Genomic DNA, 24356 nt, shown 5'->3' with positions numbered 1-24356 from the left:
GTAGCCATCAATGGCACCATAAGAAAACCTGTAAGATACGTGGGGTAGCACATAAATTTTTTTGGAAAACTGTACATTCCAAGTTACAGTTCAGGTCATCATCAACTTGTCTGCCACTCGAGTATTATGAGTCTTCAAACACCGTGCAAAATTAGAAGATTACTATTGACATACCTAAAATGAAAACTACTCCCATTTCATTCACTTAGTTCCTACAGTTTTGCAAACAAAATAACACTGGTTTAAAATGAACAAAATTAGCTATTAATAAAGCCCACAGTTCTTGAAATGCTAAATCCAGTAATACAGTCCTGTTTACTAGAACTGGATAGTTTGTGTTACCCCGGCTTAGCGGTTGATGAGAATTCCATTTTAAAGCATTGCTTTCAAAAGCTACAAAAAACATGGCATATAGATTTGACAGACTGCTTTTGAATTTTAAAAATGCAAAAAAGTAAGAAAAAAACCTTTCAAATGTGTTCTCTTAAAACTTCTTTTACAAGCCATAATTTGCCATAATGATTACAAAATACTGAAAATTGAGAAACATTGTCTAATTTCACTTGCTGATGAACTCCCTTATTTCAAAGTTCTGAATATCCACATGCGACAAGGTTTTTGCTATTCATCTTCACACCATCACTCACGGATTTCACCATAACCTCACTTAAGCTTCCTAACACCAAGAAATAGGCACAAACAAAAAGTTAAAGCAGTAGGTTCCTGTGAGACTGTAAGACGTTATGCAGAGGATTCATTCTTTTCTCCAGGATTTCAGGGAGAAACATTGAAAGCACATATCTAGAATCCTTTAACACAAGCAACTAGAGAGAGATGTGCAACTGAAAACAACCTTTTCTTTAGAGCTGCTGAGAAGTCTGCAGGAGGGCTGTTGGGGCATTTGGAACCTTTTGGAACCACGTATCATACAACAGCAAAACACCTGTAATCCCACCTGTTCTGAGAGTCCCCTTATTTTCACCCGTTTGATGGTCCTGGGGTAGTTTATTATAACTGCTGAGTCTGATCATAGATTAACTGAATAAGCCACACCATTACTAGTATCTTAACCTACATCATCAGTGGGTAAAATCATAAGAATGTTTTTTACTTGGGTTTTTTTTTACAGCAAAAATGCTGTACATGGCACCCTTAAAAGCATACACTCTGTGTTTAACTGTTTCAGCTTGGACTGTTATTCTAGTACATAAAATCAATTGTTAGCTCTCAAAATGATAATCCTTTATAAGTCTCATCAGAATAGAGCATCTTCTTTTGTAGTTCTCCTGTACGCGCCAGGCATAACAGAAATTCAAGATCAAAGACAAATTGCTGGCTAGACCATATTGTAGAGGATTGGAGGCCGGGAAGCAGAACTCACCCCACAAGGTGTGTGTTCAAATTTCAGGGACTCCAAAGGCTTGAAAAGCAGGCATCAAACTGCTGATGAGAACAAAGGGAGTTACACCTGTGTTTTCAAAAGCATCGTAAATGGAATTGCACGCTGCCAGATGACTGCTTTGGGTTTCCCATCTTTCCCAAAGATCCTTCTGAATCCTGTTCCACTGTATTTTTCTGAGTTCATGCACAAAGCAAGTCTAATTGTCAAATGTCTTCTTTTATTAATAAAGCAAATTACATACAAATGGAGCAAAAACATAGCAGTATGGTTTGGAGTCCTGTACATTCTGCCTTCCACCACTCCTTTCTGTGAAGGTGGTGGCTTCTGGGCCAACATATCCAAAACCTTTGTAAGTGATCAAACAAGACAATTGCTCTGTCAGAGCTTCTGCAGGTGTTGGGAACACAGATGATTCCCTCCTAAACCCACAACATGCTGATGTTCAAAGTAAGAGTGGTGGTATGGCTTGCTGCCACATATTATCCCACTTCAAGCACCAGTTTAATGTCTTCTGCTGTCTCTTCACCAGCTGGCTGCCAACAAGGACATCTGTTAGTGGATCAAAACAACTGATGTGATGCTGTGTGATATGTTTTGGACCATTTTCATTCAAGAGAATGATGAGCATAGAATCTGTTGTGATCTCACACATGGCTTACTGATGCCCATATTTTAGTCAATAGAACTCAGAACCTGGACCATAAAGATGCATAACAGACATTTAGACATTCAGAACTCCACTGTACTATGTTTAAAGAAAAAAAGAAATTAAGAAGCTGAAATGCATCACAGATGAAATCTACTTTTTGCTAAGCAATGAACACCCAGCCTGCAGAGTTGGTAAGACAAGCAATACTGATGATGAAAAACAGTTGGGACAATTATCCTTCAAAAGCAAAAAAGCAGAGATTTCTTTACCACTCAATTAGTTTCAAGAATCTTAACCCCAATACAGGGTTTGGAATTAAATCTGGTTGATAGCCAACAAGGAAAACTATTGATACTGCTGAGTCAGGGATATTTGAAGATGCCATCTTCTCCTTGGAACTTCGATGTCTGGTAACATCCTTTTGCTTCCCTTAGCCTAGTTCTCTTGTTCTCACTTTACCCATTCATTGCGTAGCATGCAAAGGGCCCAGAGATCAAATACTTAGCAAATACATGCAAATCTAAGTGAACAAAGTAATGCAGTATTTCTGTCGCTTTACATATCGTCATAGCACAGTACAAACATTAGTTTCTGCTGATTAGATGTACATTAGGGTGATTTTCTTATTAAACAAACCTCCAGGACATTAGCTTTTCTTTTGCTGTAGACATTACAACACCGGTACATTCACAATTACCTGTTTTGAAAGTGTTCATTAGAAAATGTTCTCTGCTTATTCTTTATAAGTAAACTGTGATGCACTGCTTAATTGATACTTTGGTAACTGTCCATAGTTATTCACATGTATCTGTTACTTTATTTTTCTCTACTGTGGAACTTAAATAACGACGGTATAGTCTTCAACGTAACAGGTTTTTTAAGCAGTAGGCGATGTGTCTACTGCTCAGGCATGAGATCGCACTTTTGGGATTTAGCATGCAATGATGGGAACAAGTCCTGTGTGATAGTCCCAGCTTTTGGCACGAATCCATTCCGTGGCCTTTGGCCTTTACTACGCTATGGCATGATTCCCTTATTTGTACAATGTGATATAGTATCTCCAGCTTTGCAGAAGTGCACAGCACTTATTTGTTAATATTTCTTTAAACACTAAAAGAATCATGTAGGAAAGCCCATGCATTTCTGTGCGAGCTATGATTCATAGTTACAGCTAGGAAGGTTATGCAGTGCAGAAATGAGGGCTGCAAAGGTGTCTTTGGAATTCTTCTGATTCACAACCAGGCTCAGATGTGGGCCAATTTCCTAGCTGCTGGCAGGTATATGGGGCTGACAGTGTAGCCAGGAAGTAATGGGACCCCCAGAAGTTCCCCAGGTCATGCTGGTGGGTCACGGTCTATGCTGGCAGCAAGAAGGAGAGTGCTCTGCAGACCCTGGGCCCGATTCGGAGACAGGTGGGCCAGGACACTCTCACTGACCTCAGTTCTGGAGAATTAACAGATTTCTCAACAGGCATATTCAGATGACACACGATTAAGAATCCTAAAGTTAATTCCCAAATAAGAATAGGGACAATGTGAGAAACAAAATTGGCAGTTACTTGGCCAAGGTCTTTAAAATCATTTGAGTAGAGGAACCAAGTATTAAAAATGGGCAAAAATCTGCCTTTGTCCTGAAGAACTAGTACTGTTTTAGACCATCCTTAGAGAATTCCAGATTGGGCATCCAAGTCAAGGTGTGACACACTGAAGAAAGACTACAGATCTCAGTGGCCCAGGCACCAGCCAACGTTAAGCTGTGGTCTTCATCTCAGGATCCTACCTTTTAGCTACATTTTTTTCTGCTTAGTGTCTGCAGAGCTGAAAGAAATACAAATCAGGTGTGATAGTAGCTTGTTTCCAGGAGTCTGCAAACAGTTATTTATTTTGCTCTTCATGACTTATGTCCTTAGCTATTCAGCCCTGAGCCTGCCACCCTCTTCAGTAAGAGAACGTCCCCTCCTTGGAAAGAGGGGTATTGTATATGTTCAATTAGCATGAATCAAGACTCCTTTCTTTTTGATCAAGCACTGTTTCATGTTTTGATATTTAACCTAGGCTTAGGGATATCTTGGCCATCAGCGATTATCCATTTAACCAAGGACAAACGTTCCTTTAAGAAGAAAATTAAGGAGAGTTGGCAAGAGAAAATAGCCTTAAATTGTCCTTGGGTGACATGCATATGGATAAAAAGGGTTAGGGTACTTCATCTGTAAAGACCACCAAAGACCCCTGAAGAGAAGAAGGCATGCACAGAAGAATCTGAAGTGGAGCACAGAAGAGTGACTTTATGCGATTATGTGACCTATGTAGATTAGAATTAATATGTATTACATAGGTAGAATATGTATGGACTTATTGTATAAATATAATGAGGTAGCCACCTTTGGTGTGCTTGATTTGTGGAAAATCACCGAACACCCAGGCTTGCACAACTCTGACATTAATTCACAATCTCTCTCCTGTCTGTTATTATCTACTCATTGCACACTGGGCAACGAATCCACTTTGGACAAAACTTCCGGTATTTCCTATCTTTTCTAGTTACAGCCTAAACTTACTATTTCCCTTACTCCTCAGTTTGATGTTCTCCAAGTTTCCACATCCCATAGGTACTGATAAACTCTTCCCACCCCAACAAGAACAGCTGAACTTTCAACAGCAGTTGGCTTGTATTTCCAGGTATTTCCAGGCTCCTGTGCACCTCACTGGAAACGAGTTCCCAAGTATGGCCACTATGAAAACTAAAGAGAGACGTTTCTCTAGCCCTTATCTGATCCTGGATTTGACCTCCTCTTGCAGAATGGAACTCACCTTCTAGAAGACATGTAAATTTTGCCCAATTATGCGTTCTTTCTCACCACATCAAAACCAGAAAGACCTCAATAATTTTGCTTTCTCTCATGAAGTAGATGCTTTTGAACTGTATTTTGGTGTGCACTGTACCAGTGTCACAGCATGATTTTTTGCCTTGATTGTATCAGCAATACAAAATCAATACAAACATCATCAATTCATTTCTGAGACTATTGTCCTTTCCAATCTTGATTGTTTAGAGGAAGCTCTGAATTCTTGCCACTTGTGCAGGTAAAATCAAACATACTGGATCCTTACAGCTGGGGACTGTCATCACTACTTTAATATGTCAACATTTTCAAATTATTTAGTCCACTGATCCCATGCAAAGGCAATACTCCTGTAAAATCCCCAGAAGTCCTTCCCAGTGACCTGAACTAACTGGATTAGCTATAGCAGAAGGCACATATACTGAGGTAAGAATACACAAACTGTGAGGAAATCTTGCTTTCCTGTCTAGCTTGCAATCCTCTGCAGCAGCAGGCGAGATAAGCCCAGGATGAGGGAGCATTTAACCCAGGAGCTGTGGACCAATGACCTAAGAAGTACTTAGTTGATTACAAGTACTCTAGTTGATTAGAGTGCTCCTTCTCATTATGTCACAAGATAAGCACAGTCTGCGAAAAGCTGATGTAACTGCTGCTACTGTTACTAAGGGAATTATGTTCACGCTGAATGTTCAGCCCTATGTGGTTCACAATTCTCCTTTTCAGGTATAAGCATGATTCTCCGCAAACTAGGTGTGGTCCTCAGGCTTCCATCAACATGCCACTCACATTTTTTCATTGGCCAGATGTCAGCGTTGTTGGACAAGCACAGTCAGATGTTATGCTCACAACTTCAGAAGATACTTTTCTATCCCTTGTTTTCCAATTGCTCTGGTTCCCACTGCTGAATAAGTAAACACAAACTAACATTCTGTCCTTTTTATGAACCTCCCAAGATCTTGTTAAAATTTTACCATCCTAGAATTTGACAAATATGTGCCTACAGATAAGCTGGGGATTTCCATGTGTACAGTAATAGATTTTGGCTGGTGAAAGGGCAGCCAACTGCCAATAGCCAACCCTCTGACCTTTGGATGGTCTTTTAGCATGGCAATGTCTGTGCAGAACATAAATGGTGTAGATGAGTAGCTAAAAAAAGATCAAGGCCAAGTCAAAGTCATGATTAGACAGCGAGTCCCAAATAATTCCCGATTATAACAAAGAGGTGTTTTAGTGATAGTTTATACAGATTAATGTAGATATATGTATATTGTGTATATTCATAATCACAAACATACACACGTATTTTAGCTTTAGCGGTATTCTGGCTTTAAAAAATGTAGGTAGCATAAGCTTCAATATAGGCACTGTACCAGCAGGGCAGTTCCAGAAATATCTGAAGATAGCAAAAGGCAGCACTGCCACAGAGAGGCTGCTGCCCTGCCTCCCTTCATGCCTCCTTGTGCCAGCCCAAGGCTTTGCACAGCCATGTAGTGAGCAGGAAAGCTGAAAGCTGGCCAGGCTTCTTTTGGGTCAGTCTTATTGCAGATCAGTTGTCTACTCTGGTTCATCGCATGGGTGCACAAATGTTTGGGAAGAGGCGATTTGAGAGAAGGGGAAGGAGAATGCAGAGGTGAAACAAGCAGCCAGAGATGGGACTGTCTTTGTGGCCAATGTCCTTGCTTAAAATACTGGACCTGGAATGTGGAATCATTGAGCAACAGTACCTTTATGACTCTGCGATATTACGAGTAGAAGCAAACATGGGTAAATTTACTTCTCCAAGCAAAAGCAACACTTAGGAAGAAGCCTAAACTGGAGTAAACTGGACAGCTGAAGCACTGAATAAGAAGAGTTGATTCTCTCATCCCCTAGTTGCTTATTTTACTCAAGCAGAGTTGACCTAACTAGAAGCGTCATGCAATGCTGCGATGGTTAGTGTTGGCCTGAGTGAGCTGACTTTGCTTTTTGCTGTAGTTCCAACATTATGCAAGCTACATTTCCTGTATATAATCACTTGAGAGACTAATTAAATAACACTATTTTAATTATTGAAGACTCAGAAAGGGAATGTCACCTTCCTGGTAGGATGAATGCCCACAAGGTTAACATGCCACATTGCCGGGCAATAACAACCCTTGATTTAATTTCTGAGCTAGCATTTACTAAGGTTCTGACAAAGCGAGTACTTTGGAGAGGCCATCCTTGAAAAAGCAGAGAACACAGTTCAGAAGTTTTGAAAAGATAAATATTCAGCCTTTCTTTTAGGGAGAGGTTATAATGAATGTGAACTTGAGAAGTGTTTTTAATAGTAAAGTCCTGTGTCTTTAGCATCCTACATACTATTGCCTTGATTCCACTGGTATTTCTCTTGGTGAAAATCAAGGAAGGAGAATAATACCAATGTATACCAGTCAGCTCAGAAACATTTTTTAATACAAGTCAATACTGTTTGGGACATGATAATTTAAGTCTAGGTCAGCAATCAACTTAGGCAGTGATGGAATCCCAGGAAAAGAGCCATGGACTTCCTGGGTGAAGACTGCAAAATTTCTAGGAAGACATTTCAGCATTTAACCGTTCTGTTTCCTAACTGGAAAAAAGGTATTCATAGAATCGTAGAATCATTAAGGTTGGAAAAGACCTCTAGGATCATCAAGTCCAACTGTCAGCCCAACACCCCCATGGCTCCTAAACCATGTCCCCAAGTGCCACATCTACACATTTTTTGAATGCTTCCAGGGATGGTGACTCCACCACCTCCCTGGGCAGCCTGTGCCAATGCCTGACCACTCTTTCAGTAAAGACATTTTTCCTAATATCCAATCTAAAGCTCCCCTGATGCAACTTGAGGCCATTTCCTCTCGTCCTATCCCTAGTAACTTCTAACTAGCAACTTCACGTTAAGTCCTGCAACAATGACGTAGCTACATCCAGATGATGGTAATGAGAATGTAAAATATACAGCAATAAAGTGACAAAACTTTTAAGGGTGGATAAATCACTAGAGACTTGCCTGAGGTCATGCAGGATATTACTCACAGAGAGCTGAAATGCATCCTGCAGTTACTGATCAGCAGGCTAACCCCCTGAACCGTCTTTCCTCTCTGCCCTAAAAAGAATGGTTCTGACTAGAATGCATTCAACTATTGATATAATGCCTGTGACTTTGTGCTCATGACTGTGAAAAGTCATCTGCATTGACTTAGGAGTAAGTACCTCCTCTGATCTCTGTGGCTAAAAATAGATAACAGAAGTTACTTTATAGAATACAGTTTCCGGTATCTTGGTTGTAGAACAGGATGAACATTTCCTTCTTTCCTAGCTGCACCATGGTACAGATACATTGGAAGAGAGAAGAAAGGGATAAATGGACTTACGCCCCCTATGCCAAACCCTAGCACTTCCTTTTGGAAGTGCCCACGCTCCTTGGTCACGATAGTCAGGGCTGAATAGGTTCCCTCTTCTGCTTCAAGTGGCATCTGCCACTAAGTACTTCTAGCAAAACTGCATACAGATTTTTTGCAGCTCATTCATGGGGTGCTTTATGTAGTTTTGCTTTCTATCACCACTCCTTTTTACACTGCCATGATGTGTTACAGGTTAAACCAGACTGAATTTTAAGAATTATAGGATGGTTAAAGTAACCCAAGTGTTTCCTCTAGAGGTTGCTTAAGCAACACATATCAAGTGATTTAATTAACCTTACAGGTGGCCTATCTGTGCTACAGAGGTGGACCAACTCAGTCTCTGTTGAGCTACAGGCTCAGATATGTGGCCTAAACGCAGCAGTAGTATTTCTAAGGCCTTTTAGTTCTCATCTTGAAAGAGTATGTTTGATTTTGTGTGGCACAGAAGCAAAGTTAAAAAGACTTATCAAACCTAAAGCAACTCCATACAGAAGCAGTCCAACTGTCTCCTGGATGGACCTCTGTGGCTTGCAGAGATGCCAAGGTGAGCCTCCAAAGTAATATTCAGCATGTCCTGTAGCACGCATATTACTTAGGATTACCCTGGATAATGAGTACTTGACAAATCTTCCTGCCAGTACATTTCGATTCCATTTGAACAAGTCAGGTATGTACTGAGCCAAATATGTGCCTGCAGTCTGCCAAGTTTTATGACCATATTTTGCCATCAATTGCAATGAAGGGTCTTAATTGTCTCTGGGACACGTATCACTAAATGTACTAAGAGAAATGCCTGGGAGACAGTATGCTGAACTCAACAGTGAAAGAAAGACTCTGAAGGAGCCAACATCAGCCACTGCCAATACTGTGCGTCACTTTACCACATAGACAATGATTCCTAGGGAAGAAAACCACCACTCACCACCCCAACAAAAAGAGGTAGTGAGTTGCACATAGCACAATGAACCAAGCAACGCTACCTTACCTATTTCAGAAAAAAATGAACTGGGGTTCTTTTCCTATTAAATAAATGACATAAATGTTACATAACTACTGTAGAAGTGTGATGAACTACCGTCTTTGGTTGGTTTCATTTACCTAAAGCAAAACAGACAGGTCAAGCCAGTCATCCCTCCAGTCATCCCATCTAGACAAACTGGAAAGCTGGGCAATCACCAACCGTATGAAGTTTAATGAGGGCAAGGACTGGACTGTGCACATGAGGCATGGCAACGCTGGCTGTACATACAGACTGGGGCATGAGAGGCTGGAGAGCAGCTCTGCAGAGAGGGACCTGGGGGTTCTGGTCGACAGCTAGTTGAACATGAGCCAACAGTGAGCCCTGGCAGCCGAGAGGGCCAACCGTGCCCTCGGGTGCACCAAGCCCTGCATTGCAGCCGGTCGAGGGAGGGGATTGTCCCGCCCTGCTCTGCGCTGGTGCGGCCTCACCTCGAGTGCTGGGTGCAGTGTTGGGCGCCACAGTACATGAAGGATATAAAGCTATTAGGGAGCGAGCGTCCAGAGGAGGGCCACGAAGTTGGTGAAGGGTTTAGAGGAGAAGCCGTACAAGGAGCAGCTGAAGTCACTTGGTTTGTCCAGCCTGGAGGAGGCTGAGGGCAGACCTCATCGCGGCCTGCAGCTTCCTCCCAAGGGGAGGGGGAGGGGCAGGCGCTGAGCCCTTCTCTCTGGTGACCAACGACGGGACCCGAGGGAATGGCAGGAAGATGTGCCAGGGGAGGGTTGGGTTGGGCATGAGGAAAAGGTTCTTCCCCCAGAGGGTGGTGGAGCACTGGAACAGGCTCCCCAGGGAGGCAGTCACGGCGCCAACCCTGATGACATTCAAGAAGCACTTGGACAAGGCCCTCAGAGACAGGTTGTGAATTTGGGGCTGTCTCGTGCAGGGACAGGAGCTGGACTCGATGATCCTTGTCAGGACATTCTGTGATTCTATGAAGTTAGCTGCCTGTACGTGCTACCCGTTCTACCAATGCTCATTCCCTGTCAGGGACTCGGAGGCCTTTTCCCCGCGGGCAGGCTGCCTGCGAGCCGGGGTTCTGGCGGGCTCGGCCGGCGCTGCCAGGGCAGAAAGATGTCAGGCGGGGCGGTGCCCTCCGGACGGGTCTCTCCGGAGAGCCCTCGGGCCGCGGGGCAACGGCTCCGCCGCAGCAAACAGCCGCCGCCTGAGCGCCACCCACCGCCGGCTCGGCGGCGAAGCAGCAAACGCCGCTCTGCCGCCCGACGGCTCCCCGCGCCCCGCCCCGCCATCGACCTTCCCCGGGAGCGGCTCGTCCTGCCTGCCGGCAGCCCGGCTGCCCGCTGCGCCTGCGCCCGCCATCGCTCCCGTCGTCCCCGGCGCACGGCGGTGTCTGGCAGGAGCGGCGCGGCGTGGCCCGGAGCGGAGATGGCGCTGCACGTCCCCAAGGCCCCGGGCTTCGCCCAGATGCTCAAGGAGGGGGCGAAGGTGAGAGCGGCGCCGGGCAGGGGCTGTTCCCTCAGGAGGATGCCGGGGGTGTTGGCGGCGGGGAAGGGGGGCAGTCTCAGCCTGGCGGCGCGGGGAAGGTTCTGGAAGGCCGGCGGGGCTTCGCGGCTCCGCGTGCCCGCCGGGACTGGGCGGGGGCTTGAGGGGCTCCGCGGCCCTCGGCTGGGGTCCCTCGGCGGGGCGGGGATGGGCCGCGGGCACGGGGCGGTGGATGAGGAGGGCGGTGCCTGGCGCACGCGGCCTTCCAGAAAGCTCTGCCAAGGCCGGCAGCCTCTGCCCCCTCCTCCCCGCTTTCAGCTGCCCTCTCCCGCCCGGGGCCCGGCTGCCACCTCCCACCGCCTCGGGGGTCCCGCTCTGGGGGCTCCCGCCGCTGCGCGGGGCGGCGGCGGCCGGCGGTATTCGCGGCGCCGGTGCTCGCTCCCGAGCCGTGCGCCCGCCCCGTGCCCGCGCTGGGGGAGCGGCGGTCGGTGGGGGTCGGCGAAATTACACCGGGCCCTGCCGATTTAGCCGCTCAGAAGCGTCCCGCTCGCTGTGTGTGTGCTGTTGACGCTTCTCTGCTGCCCTGCCTGTAAGAAAAGTACCTTTGCCGGCACTTCTGAGTGGCGTATTATCTGTGTATGTTCCCTTTACGTAAATCCATTTTCATTGTGTTTAACGCAGTGCACATCTTGGCAGTCGTCAAGGACTGTGCCTGATAAATCAGAAGTTTTCTTTGAAAAAGTGGACAGAAAGCAAGCAGGGTTGGGTTGGGGTTTTTTAGTTTGTTTTTTTTTAGAGGAAAATAAATAAAAGAAAGTTTCTGGTTGCTGCTACTTAATAGAAAGTGACTTAATAGAAGTTAGTGACTCGGGAGGCCCTTTGTTTTTCCTTTCAGCATCTTCCTTGGAGACAAAGAATGGCATATGTCAAGGGCAGGGGGAGAGCAGGGGAACCAAGTGGCTTAGATGCTGGTTCTCTGATGGAGAATTCAAGGCCAGAATAGGGAGGGCTGTCTTTCACAGAGCAAGGGGGCAGCTGGCATTCTGAGGTGTTTGTTTTCTGTTTACTGAGTAAATATTGTGAGAGAGTATCTTTTTCTCTTCACTTGTGGGCCACGCAGTACATTTTACCCTGCTCCTAGTTAAGGCCCTTTCTGGGGATCATTCCTTTTCTTATGGCTTGCAAACCGAAGCCAGGCTGATCAGCTTCTCAAACACAAATATTCTATGAATTATTCTGCCTCTGAATTTTCAAACTGCACATGTTCAAACATAGAACTGAGTTAAATTATTTTTGTGGAATATAGAGTTGTGAGTAAAGAAGCATGTACAAAAACGCATGCTTACTAAATCCTTGCCTCTCTCCAGTCTGATATTGGTTACATTGTGTTTCCCTTTGGTATGCTACTGACTTTTTGAGTCACTGCTCAAATTTTCTGTTCAGAAACTTACTGTGCCTGCTGAGCTGCCTAGCTGAGAAGGAGTACACAGTAGTTCTTTACTGACTGTCTTTGAGTAACCTTTCATTTCTGTTTAAACTTTTAAGTGAAATACTGAATGTAAATTAATCAAAAACTTCCATGGACTCAGTAGGTTGTTGCTGCTTTGATGAGAAAGGACTGCTTCATCCTTTTCCTTTTTTTGTTAGAAAGCCTAATTCTGAGCAGAACGTTTTTTCCTTTTAGCATTATTCAGGACTCGAAGAAGCTGTCTATAGGAACATCCAGGCATGCAAAGAACTTGCTCAGACCACCCGTACAGCTTATGGACCAAATGGTAAGTAAATCCTAAAATTATTGTAATGGTTTTGGGCAAAATGTTATGTTTGAAGCCTAAACCTACCTTGACAAAGGAACAACTGTTTGTTTCTTGAAGAGACATGTTGGACTTGCTCTAGAATGCTTGTGGTTATACAGGTCAGACTTTGTTTGGTTAGCTTTTTAAGTTATGCACAATGTACCTGCCTTTGCCAGGTTTTTTAACTAGTTGCTGTGTCCTTTTTGCTGTCTTAGCGCTATATGGAAGACCGGCAAAAATTAAAGGAAAGGCAATAACTTGGTAGACAGTCATAATGAACATAAGCGCACCATGTCTGGTCAGATATACCAAAACAAAAGGTGTTCTCCAGTATTGATTAATTAAACGATGTACTAATATTTCTGAAGAGAGAACTGCTTCTTCAGAAATTATTGATTCCTCCTTAATGTAACACACTCCCAATTGTTATTTTGCAAAAATCTTTTAGGTTCTTAAATTATCAATAGGGCTAATGTTTTCATGTGTAAGATATACCTGAAAGTTATGAAAGAGTACCTGTGTACAACATTATGTTTGCCAAATGGATGATTTAAAATTTTTTTCCCCTGTTAGGAATGAACAAAATGGTTATCAATCATTTGGAGAAGCTTTTTGTTACAAATGATGCTGCTACTATCTTGAGAGAGCTAGAGGTAAGTTTTCTTGCTTCAGATGTCAGTTGTGAAATAGTGTTTCTGTTCATGAGCTGCTATGGTTCTGAATGTTAATAAGGAAATACATGTCACCCTGCCAGATGATTTACATGTGTCATTTTGTAAATCATTTCTATTTTTCACTGAATTAGAGTAAAGTCAATGGGCTGTTTCCACAGTGAGGGTGGTGAAGCAGCGTCAAGTAGTTGCAGGAGATGCTTAATTGCCTACTTTTTTTCCCCCCAAACCAGCGTAGATTTAGAAGAGGATACACCTAGAGAATAAATTGTTTGGAAAACTGAATGAAATAGCTGTTGTGTTAATATCCCAGTGTTGGTGGTTGCCATGTTCTCCCATCTGCTTAGAGTATGTTACTTGGATTTAGAAGCTGAGGATATAGCCACATCCTCCTGTGAATACAGTAAAAGTGTGGAGAGACTGACCTGTCCTAACTTTTACTATCAAATTCAAATTTGTGTCACAACACAACTAATATTTTATGGAATTCTATACTTACTGATAGAAATAATGTAAGTATTAAGTATTTATTTACTCAGTGCATTGTAGTAGTGTTCGATATAAGTAGAATAACTGGAAGTCTCAGTTATGTGTTCAAAAAATAATCTGCGGACAACTTTAATGAGTCTTGCATGTTACTTGGACAAAATGACAGCTGCTCTAATTATATTCAAGAATACAGCCTTTATTTGAAAGAAAATGAAAGTAGTACAATCTTTAAGCAGAAAACCACTAGAATTAAACTGTAATTTAGATACCTACTTTGTGTGGTACACACGAATTCAGCTTGAAGGTCTAAACTGCTTTCCTGTTGCAGAGCTTGATTGTGAAGCCACTGCACCCTGTAAAAATAGGATAGAACCAATGTCAAGGATGTCTAATTCATGTTGTAGGGGGAATGTTCAGTTCTCTTATTATTTTTTTTTCCACATGTGTTTGTACTTTTGCTTAATAGGAAAGTTAGCCAATTAAGATAATCTGTGCTGCTTCCTTTTCTTATTTTGTGCATTCTTAGTATCTTTAGATACAATTTGAAATGAGAGAGCTTATACTGGATGAACAGAAAAACCTGGAGCTGTAGTCTGTGTGGGATTTTAGTAACTGAGATGTGTAATCTCTTTTAAAGGTTCAGCATCCAGCTGCAAAAATGCTTGTGATGGCTTCCCACATGCAAGAGCAAGAAGTTGGAGATGGAACAAACTTTGTCCTTGTTTTTGCTGGAGTTCTTCTGGAGTTAGCAGAAGACCTTCTGAGAATGGGGTTATCAGTGTCAGAGGCGAGTTATGTTGTTATTACAATTCAGGTGGCTTGAATTCAGATTGCTGTTGGTCAGTATTCTTCGGTCGCAATATTGTGAATTGTCTGCTTCCTTCTGAACTAGTTCTTTAGATAGAGATGTATGAAGAAGAACAGTATGTGTTTTGATGCTTGTGATTGCTTGTTTTCCTTGTAAGCTTTTGCGTTTGTTAATGTTCTGTGACCTGTTGAAAAGGAGATATAAGCAGCATGAATGCATAGTGAAGTGGTGTAGTGAATATTTTGTTTGCTGCACAGGTGATTGAAGGATATGAAAAGGCTTGCAAAAAAGCGCTAGAAATTCTTCCAGACTTGGTGTGCTGCTCTGCAAAGAACCTTCGAGATGTTGAAGAAGTGGCATCTTTGTTGCACACTTCAGTGATGAGCAAACAATATGGCAACGAACGTTTTTTGGCAAAGCTTATTGCTCAGGCCTGTGGTAAGTGGACAGATGTGTGCATGCATCTAAAAAACTGAGTAGGTTTGCTTATGATCATTACTAATGTCTTCATGTAAGACAAGAGGTACGGTCAGTTTATCAGGTTGAATTAGATGGGATGCTTTGGCCTCTGAAATGAGTATAACTTTTTTCCTGTTGAACTCTTCATTGGCATTGTGGCTCAGAAAAGGTCTATGTTTTCTACTAAATGTTTATAGAAATAGCTTTCTAGTCTTTTTAAAGCAGAAACCCCATATTTCTTCCTCTTTTTCTTTCTTTTCTATTTCTTCCTCATTAGCACGATACATATATTACACTTCAGATAAGCTGTTACTAGTCTCAGCCACAGAACAATGGAAGCAAGACTGTAGTTGTGTTGAGTTGTTGTTTTCTCCCTTTAGGTTTCCAAGAAGAAACTTTCATGTCTAGTTTAAGTGTTTTCTCAGAATATTCTGGATCAGACTTTGCCCTTGAATTTACATGTGTAAATGGATATTTGGACTTTATTTAACCAAGCAGCCTGATAGATGTTGATTTCTGATTGTAAAAACAACATTTCAGTTTCTCTTGGTGCAGATTATAATTGCCTTGAATTTAGGCAGGCATCTTAAACCATTGAATTTTGGTACTTCAGAAAAACTCCAGGCATTATTTATGTGTTCATTGTTCTACTTTATTTATTAAGCAGCAAACTTTTTTTCCCCCCCCCTCCAAACAGTTTCTATTCTTCCTGATTCTGGTCATTTCAACGTCGATAACATCAGAGTGTGCAAAATTGTGGTAAGTTGGAAGTAGCTAGCTTTACTGTATTGTTAAGGTACATAGTTTAATGACAGTTCATTTTTAGATCTTTGAACTTTGAAAGTGCCTTTTCTGTTCTAATCTCTGTTGTATCGTGGCATGATAATAAGTTTTGGAAATTGGTCTTTACATTCCTTGTTTAATGCCCAGTAGCAGCTTTCAGAAACAGAAGTCATTAATACTGAAAGTTTATGCTATTTTAGATACATCTATTATCTATTTTAGATACGTTAACTTGATTATACACAGGGATATGGATTGCATCCTTGTTGTAGAAGCCGTCACGAGATTAGGCTAAGATGCAGGCTGGCAGAAATGGAGCGGTCTAATCTTGCATGCTTTTTGTCAGGCCTCAGTATGGTATGTAGGATTGGAACAAGTTTATATCTGCTACGAATTTCGCCCTGTGGTTTTTCCCTGCTAATAAATAAAGAACAAGTTGAGCATGGAAAATTAATGTTATGGGCCTTAACCTGGACCACCAACTAATCTGCAAGACAATGTTTGATGTTGCTAAATCAGTTTAAGTCTTACTTCTTTGTGCTGCAGTGAAAACTTACCTCTGTTTCAATGTGCCAACCTAAGGACTGATTCTTATAAAGGGTAGTGCAGCTTTCTGGCAATAAATGATCAATAATATGACTTTCCCCCTTCCACTTCTTTCCTTTCAGGGTGCTGGTATCTCTGCTTCCTCAGTACTGCATGGAATGGTTTTTAAAAAAGAAACTGAAGGAGATGTTACTTCTGTCAAAGATGCAAAAATAGCTGTGTATTCCTGCCCTTTTGATAGTATGATAACTGAAACTAAGGTATGTAGAAGCTCAAAATAAGTTTTATATCTATTTATGCTCATGTGCTCTTATTTTTAGACTTAACTATAAATATTCTTGACACTTGGTGATTGAGATATTTTTGTTGATATTGAGTTCATTAGTTTAAAAAAGTTAATGGAAAATGTCTGAACCTAATTTTGCTTTACAGGGGTTTTGGGGTTGGGGGGGTGTCGGTTTTGTTGGGTCTACGTGCTAGAATTAAAGGTTGTCTAGAAGTGCTAGAATTGCCCTTTTTTTACTTGTTTTACCCCATTGCCTGGGAGAGGTGGCAGTATTATAAAACAGGATGGCTTGGGCTTTATGGATAGGTTAGGAGGCAAAATGGTTTGTCAAAACTTTCAGGCATGTAGTTAACAGGGAATTGATAATAGTGTATGTGTTCTACTAGGGCACCGTACTTATAAAGAATGCTGAAGAACTGATGAATTTCAGTAAGGGAGAAGAAAATCTAATGGATCTGCAAGTCAAAGCTATTGCTGATAGTGGTGCAAATGTAGTAGTAACAGGTGGCAAAGTGGCAGACATGGCACTTCATTATGCCAACAAATACAATATTATGCTAGTCAGGTAAGTACTAGAAGAGCATAAAAATGTTTGATCTACCACATTTATGAACTGTACTTGCCATATTGTCTCTTGTCTCTCAAACAAATTAGAAACAAAATATTGCAGACTATTTGGTTTTCTATTGGACCAAAACCTGAGTTGCAGTTTGGTTGCTTTGTAGCCTATGTTTCTTGGTAGTATTTCATCTCTGTATGACAGGTAATTGGGGAGTAGCTTATGTGTATGGTACTGTAACTACAGTTTAAGTGCCTTTATAGCACAACTGAAATCAAGACTATCAAAATTTGTGGATCTAGTAAAGAGGGATGTGACATCAAAGGCATATAAGACTATACGTAACGGTTCCTCCTGGTCACGGTCCTGATGTGATGCTCTATCAATGATGAGATATACTTCCATGCATCACTAATGGATTGGTGGATGGAAGAACTAATTATTCGTACTTCTCTGTCATTTGTGTGGGCCTTAAATCTTCTTATCAATAAATAAAGCATGTTTGTATGTCCTTGAAATACATTCTGCAAAACAAAGCCCTCTGTGTGTGCAGCAGCACTCACCTCTCACACAAATAAATGGTCCTTTGTTGAAGGCTGTAACTTTATTGGTGGCATCCAAAAAGATTGAACTTCTGGAAATGGGGCATGATACTGTATCCCTTGTGTAACAAAGGAGGACTGTTACAGAGGTGTTGTAAAGATCAGTTCAAGTCTTAAGTACTAGAAGATGAAGTTTGATAATTTTCATGTATTTGAACTACCTACTTGTTTTTAGATTCTGAGAAACCAGTCTTTCTGTAGCATCCCTGAAAATAAATAATTACAACTGGAAAAATAGATGAGTGGATTTTATAACTTGATGCAGTAAATTTTGATAGATGTCATTAGTTTAGAAAAAGCTGCTGAGTTAAGAGCGTACTTACACAAGTGTGTGTTAACACTTGTTCTGGAAACTTGTTATTAGAAAGACTGTTTTTGTTTTTAAAGGTTGAACTCAAAGTGGGATCTGAGAAGACTCTGCAAAACTGTTGGTGCAACAGCCCTACCCAGACTGGTATGGACTTTTCAAATGAGGAGCAGAAGGGAGAGTACTGATGAGCAGGTTCACCTCTTAACTTCTGTTTTTTCTTTCCAGACTCCCCCTACTCTAGAAGAAATGGGTCACTGTGATAGTGTATATTTATCGGAGGTTGGAGATACTCAAGTTGTTGTGTTTAAGCACGGTGTGTATGTTCTGTAGAACCCTTAATGCTACAGTTCTAAAAGTACAATGTTGGTGTGTGTTTTACATCTAACAAACTGAATTCAGTAATGCGCGTGTCTGTCTGAACAGAAAAGGAGGATGGTGCCATTTCTACTATACTGATTCGTGGATCTACAGACAACCTGATGGATGACATAGAGAGAGCAGTGGATGATGGTGTAAATACTTTCAAAGTACTCACAAGGGTGAGTAACCAGAACACTTCCGTTATCAAAGCTGAGCTACGGATCAGTTTGAGGCAAGACTGGTGCTTGCTTTGTGCTCATTTGCTACAAAGGCTGTAGGAGATATTTACAGATATGAGCAGATATATGAGATTAGGAGCCTTCTTGAGATGTAGAGAAAGCTGTGTAGTATTGAGGTGTAGGGGCTGTGCAGAGAAGAGTTCTGCTGACATAAAAGATGGTGCTCAGCATGTACTGCACGCAGTTTTCCAGAAACCAGTGAGTTCTTGAAGATGGGTTAGTTTTACCACTTTCTAATGGCAGTCAGCTCGCTCTTGACTATTTCCCTAAAGGTTTTGTGGTGTTCCTTGGAAACCAGGCACAGAAGAAAAGCTAGATAGCTTTGTGTGTCACTGGGGATTGGGAGGAGCTGACTGGTTGCAAACTAAATTCTAGTTCGTCGGTGACAAGGCATGCTTCCTCCATATGCTACAGATACGCTTTATAGATGGAAGAACTCAGTTCTTCGGACTTTTTCTGAGCAGCTTTTGTGGACTTGAACACTTGAATATTTATTTTTCCTTTAATACAAAAGGAAATGTTTTTGTATTTACTTGGAAGGTAGCATGCAAAAAATGTTAAACTTCTGTTTGATGCTTAATGTCCTGCGCATGTCTTGGTGTGTACATTGGTTTGGAGTACAGAAACAGCCACAGACTCTGCGTTCATGATTGTCCCCAGGAGTGGTCATGACATAGAATTTATGATGATTACTCTTCTGTTTAAAAGACTGGGAGTTTTTAAGTGAATGCTGGTTGGCCAAAGGATACACAAAATGCTTAATCTAAAACAAAATAAAAGGCCCAACACCTTGTGATACTTGCTGACATGTTAAACATAGTGTACAGTAGATTGGTTTCCTGCATGATATTTCCTGATGAGTTAATGGAAAAAATGAGAAAATCTAGATATTCTAGTATTAGTTAGCCAAGAGCTGATTTTGTTTTAATAAACAAACCAAAAAAAAAAGGCTGAAAAAAACCCAGACTTAAACCCCACTGTATTATTATTTTGGCTTTTACAAAAGAAGCTATTTTTCTTCAAAGCCATTTGGAATGAATGAGTAAATTCTGCTAAATTTCTCTTATAGTCCATGTTTGATCTGAAGCGGATTCTTGATAAGTCTGTGTGGGATAAAGTCTGTTGCATTCTTGATAGAGGATATACATTCTAAAAAGTGAACATTAATACGATGCTTTAAGCAAAACGTGTTTTGGGATGGTCTGTTCACAGGATAAACGTCTTGTTCCTGGAGGTGGTGCAACAGAGATTGAATTAGCCAAGCAGATCACGTCTTACGGAGAGGTACAGCAAAGGGGCTTTCTGACTTTTTTTTTTTCTATACACACGCACACACGTGTATGTACTTACACATGTATTTGTGACTTATAAAAATATATTTTGGTATAAAATAATACTTATATTTGTATTAATGTATATAAATAAAAAAAAGTGAGGGGGAAAATGCCTCCCTATGTTATGGTTTTTTGAAATGCTGACATGGTTTGCATCTTCACTTTAGACTTGTCCTGGGCTTGACCAATATGCCATCAAGAAGTTTGCTGAGGCATTTGAAGCCATTCCTCGAGCACTGGCAGAAAACTCTGGAGTAAAGGCTAATGAGGTCATCTCCAAACTTTACGCTGTGCATCAGGAAGGGAACAAAAATGTTGGATTTGATATTGAGGTAAGTAGTCTCTCATATTACTTGGTGCTCTGCAGTAGAGGGTTGTGTTTAAAAGTACTTCTATCAGGGTGAAGTATTTATAGATTAATTTAAATCACTGAAGCTCTGTGTTGCGCAGTCTAGAAGTAGAACTTCTTAGAAACCACTTACTGAAGTGGTTCCATCAGCAAGTGGTTAAATTCAGCGTGGTGGAGTGGCCTTATGTAAGAGGTAAAGTGAGGTACTGAACTAATGTGATGGAGGGTAAGTCTTCAGTAATTACTTACTTTGTCTTCCTGCTAATGGATTAGGAATGAAGGTTTTCTGAAGAGAGAAGATGAGCTTAGAAAAGTGATAACTTATTCTAAACCTGTAACTTTGAAAACCCAGTAACTTGCTAGGTAGAAGCCTGAGAGAGTTTTGAATAATGGTTTGGGTTTTTTTTCCCCTGTCTGATAGGCTGAAGCTGCTGCTGTGAAGGATATGTTGGAAGCTGGGGTATTAGACACGTACCTTGGGAAATCCTGGGGTATCAAGCTAGCTACAAATGCAGCAGTAACTGTCCTAAGGGTAGATCAGGTGAGTTTACAAGTAATTTTGAGGCTGAGCTGAAACCTTTAACTCGGTGTGCAGAACACTAATGCAGAATATGTGAATCTTTTGGAAATGCAAGGCATAAAAATATTATACTTGAAAATGTGGTTTACTTCTGAAAGACAGGAAGTAGCTTGTTCAGGAGCTCTTAGTTTGGGACGTAACAGTGTTGCTGCTTCCATAGGAGCACTATTAATGTTTCTTTTTAAGATTTGACAGCTGATATTTGTATCCAGAAAGTTACCCTAACTTTTGTAGGAACAAGATTTAACACAAGAAACGTTCTATCATATATTGTTTGTACACAAAAATCCAACTTTTAGGAAAAATGGAGGTTATAATATTAATGATTTAAAAACTTCATATATATGGTGGAACTTCAGCAAAAACATATTTGCATGTAAATTTCTGTAGATTATTATGGCAAAAGCAGCAGGAGGTCCAAAAGCCCCTAAGCAGCAAGGACATTGGGATAAGGATGACTGGAAAGATGAGCCTGAAAATTAGTATGCAGTAAGCTCTGTTTCTCTAGCAGAGAGGTATCTGTGTGTGAGCGCATGCATGAGTATATTGACAAGCACATGGCAGACGGTATCTTTCTTGAGGACACAACACTGCTGTCTTCTGCGTGCTGATTGCTACATTTTGTATTTGTGCCTTTGCAAATGAATTTTACTCCTAAAACCAAATTTTCATTGGAGGGACGACAAGCGGAGTTTTAGTTTTACCTTCCTTGTCACAATAGCAAGTGCAGAAATGAGCCTTTATCGTGGTAGGACTAGTGGGCTTTACGCTTTTTAAACAGTGATGTTTAGACTCAGTAATTCAGAACAACAGCTCTGATAATTCTGCTTTCTGTTGTGTGCATCCTCTAAACCAGACACTTGCTAGCCTGTTTAAGCACTCACTTTCTGTAGACTAACTGAAGTCTTAAATTGCATGCAAAAATGAGGTAAATGCCCTTTTTTTGTGTGTATTGGGGCTCAGCTTCTGCCATTTTCAAGAAAAAAAAAAACCCTAATTTGTGAATATCTCCATTAGGTGGATAATAATATTCACTGGCTTAAGTTCAGAGTAGGGAAACTGCATGAATTTGGTGAATGTTGACAGTCACCGTTGTATGGCTGTAAGTAAGAGTGGGGTAAGGGTCTGATTCTAACCTTACCTTTTTCTACTTCCCTGTTATCTTCAAGATCATTATGGCAAAACCGGCTGGTGGCCCTAAACCTCCATCAGGAAAGAAAGACTGGGATGAAGACCAAAACGATTGAACAGTTTAACTGTACTTAAGTGACGTGATTATGTGAGGGTTTTTTTAATACTCCAGTTGGAGCCTGTCACAATGTCTTGCTCTGTTGCCTTTAAGTTATGAACTGTGTGCAATGGAGTGCAGAACTTCAATAAACATACTTGCTGTTAAAATGTTACCTGTCACTTTATTTGGACTTCGCACGGCATGGCTGTTCCTAGCAGGTGAATATGTGGGGATGGCAGTGGGGGGGCTGTAGCGGGCTGACTCTAGGTGGCTGCCAGGGGCCCCTTCCTCACCAGGGTAGAGGTGGAAAATAAGCAGAAAAAGCTCATGGGCTGAGATAAAGAGGGGGAGATCACTTACCAGTTGCCGTTTCAGGCAGAACAGATTCAACATGTGCAAAATTAATTTATTACCAATTAAAAATAAAGTTGGGGGGTGAGAAACCATGTTCCTGTGCACCTCCCCTTCTTCCCAGGCTCAGCTGTACTCCTTCACTCCTACCTCATCTACCTTTTCCTTCCCCCCCGCCTGAGTGGTGTGGGGACAGGAATGGGGGTTGTGGTCAGTCCATAGCAGCTCCTGCCTACACACACTTTTCCCTTCCTCCCCTCCTGCAGGGCCCAGTCCTTTGTGAGCTGCTTCGGCAGGGTTGTCCTCCATAGTCGCAGTCTGTCGGGGACGACTGCTCCAGGTAGCCCTCTGTGAGCTGCTGTTTCTGGCAGGAAATCCTGCCCCAGCCTGTGCTCCTTGCTGCAGGCTGCAGCTCCCTCCAAGGCATGAGCCACCTGCTCTGACTTGGGGGCCTCCACAGCTGCAGCGCAGAGGTCCAGCATGGTCCTCACCATGGGCCACGGGTAGGCCCTGCTCCAGCGTGGTCCTGCAGGGGATCCCTGCTGGTGTGCCTGCGGCTCCTCTTTCTCTCACGTGGCTGCTTGCAGGGCTGTTTGTTTCTCCCGGTTTTCCCCTCACTCCTGAGCAGTGTTTTGCCCTTTCTTATATGCCCTTTCCCCAGGGTGCTACCACCTTGGCTGCGGGACTCAGCCGTGCCCTGCGGTGGGTCTGTTGGAGTTGGCTGCAGCCAGCATCAGGCACACCTGGCCTCTCCTCACAGAGGCTGCATCTGCAGCCCAGCCCACCACCCTGACCCCAAATGAGTATCGAAATAAGTATGGCAGCAGGTCTGTGGTCCACGCCTACACTCATTTTTGTTACATGCATCTATTATTTGACCTTCACCCTTTAAAAGTCTCCACGCTCTCAAAATGGCAGCCTGACAGCAGTGAACTGCATCTCAGGCTAATGGCCTTAAAAATAAATGTTGAGCAGCAATAGCTACCATGATGCAGTGCTGGAATCTTTCAGCTGAAGACCCCTGTTAAGATTCTTCTTGGAAAGTGAACAGCTTGTGTGTCTCAGAGTAGCTTGAAAGGAGAACTGCACTTGAAATTCAAGCCACTTCAATAATTAATCCTTTCATTACTCTTGCCAGTGCTACTCTATTTCAACACCAGAAGGGAGTGGAAGGCTAAATCAAGTCTGGGACTATCTTATGCCTAAATAAGGCTGCCATACGGCAGCTACAGTAATGCTTGCTTTATAGTCATTTGCTGGTGTGGCTGAAAAATAAAGTCAGTGAGTTTTCAGGAGGACTGGCATACTTTACAGTCAGCTGCACAAGCGCTACTGCTGATGACCATAAGGATAATAGGAAAACATAAGCTGCCCATTTTCTTAGTAAGGTTGTGGTGAAAAATGCACTGAATGTAAGCAGCTGCTGCTCTTGCATGGGGGAGCCAAGATTTTGTTGATGTGAAACACCCTGTGAAGCTTAGCCTGTGGAGAACTTCAAAGTTACAAGTCACTCTGGGACTAGTTTTCTTACCCCTCCACTGCAGAGAGGCTAAGCTGGAGTCACTGTAGAGACCCCTGAGCTCTCAACCATGCCAGGATACCAGCATACGCTGCCCATGCAGAAGGATTCCTAGAGAGTTTGCAAACTGCAGGCTCTGCTGTTGGATGTAAACCAATAGTGGAAAGAGAGCTCATGCTGAATTTGTCTCAGCTCTAAGATGTGTAGGAAGAAACAGCTTCTTCCTAAAATACACATGGAGCAGATGATAGCCAAGATAACTATAGTTCAAAATCATAGCTGGTCCCTTTAAAGTGAGAGAGTTGCTGACTAAGATGTATAACACT

The 24356-nt window shown here is 42.2% G+C and overlaps 1 protein-coding gene across 2 annotated transcripts; it reads left to right on the top strand.

Annotated features, from left to right (window-relative positions):
• Positions 1–10604: 10604 nt before the first annotated feature.
• Positions 10605–22327, top strand: CCT8 (chaperonin containing TCP1 subunit 8). Of its 2 annotated transcripts, XM_064470395.1 has the most exons (16): positions 10605–10761; positions 12443–12533; positions 13128–13207; positions 14352–14501; positions 14780–14960; positions 15679–15740; positions 16433–16570; positions 16983–17161; positions 18145–18211; positions 18293–18380; positions 18491–18606; positions 19879–19950; positions 20168–20332; positions 20771–20890; positions 21320–21418; positions 22099–22327. In XM_064470395.1, exons 1-15 carry the CDS (start codon positions 10702–10704, stop codon positions 21410–21412), a joined length of 1662 nt encoding a protein of 553 aa, XP_064326465.1. In that variant the 5' UTR covers positions 10605–10701; the 3' UTR covers positions 21413–21418; positions 22099–22327. The 2 variants fall into 2 exon arrangements, with proteins under 2 accessions (XP_064326465.1, XP_064326472.1); XM_064470402.1 differs by lacking the exon at positions 21320–21418 and having other exon boundaries at positions 10608–10761.
• Positions 22328–24356: the final 2029 nt, after the last annotated feature.

Source organism: Phalacrocorax carbo, chromosome 1, assembly GCF_963921805.1.
Source record: "Phalacrocorax carbo chromosome 1, bPhaCar2.1, whole genome shotgun sequence".
NCBI lineage: Eukaryota > Metazoa > Chordata > Aves > Suliformes > Phalacrocoracidae > Phalacrocorax > Phalacrocorax carbo.
Note: the sequence above shows the minus strand (reverse complement) of the source record. Positions and strands in the feature narration are given on the sequence as shown.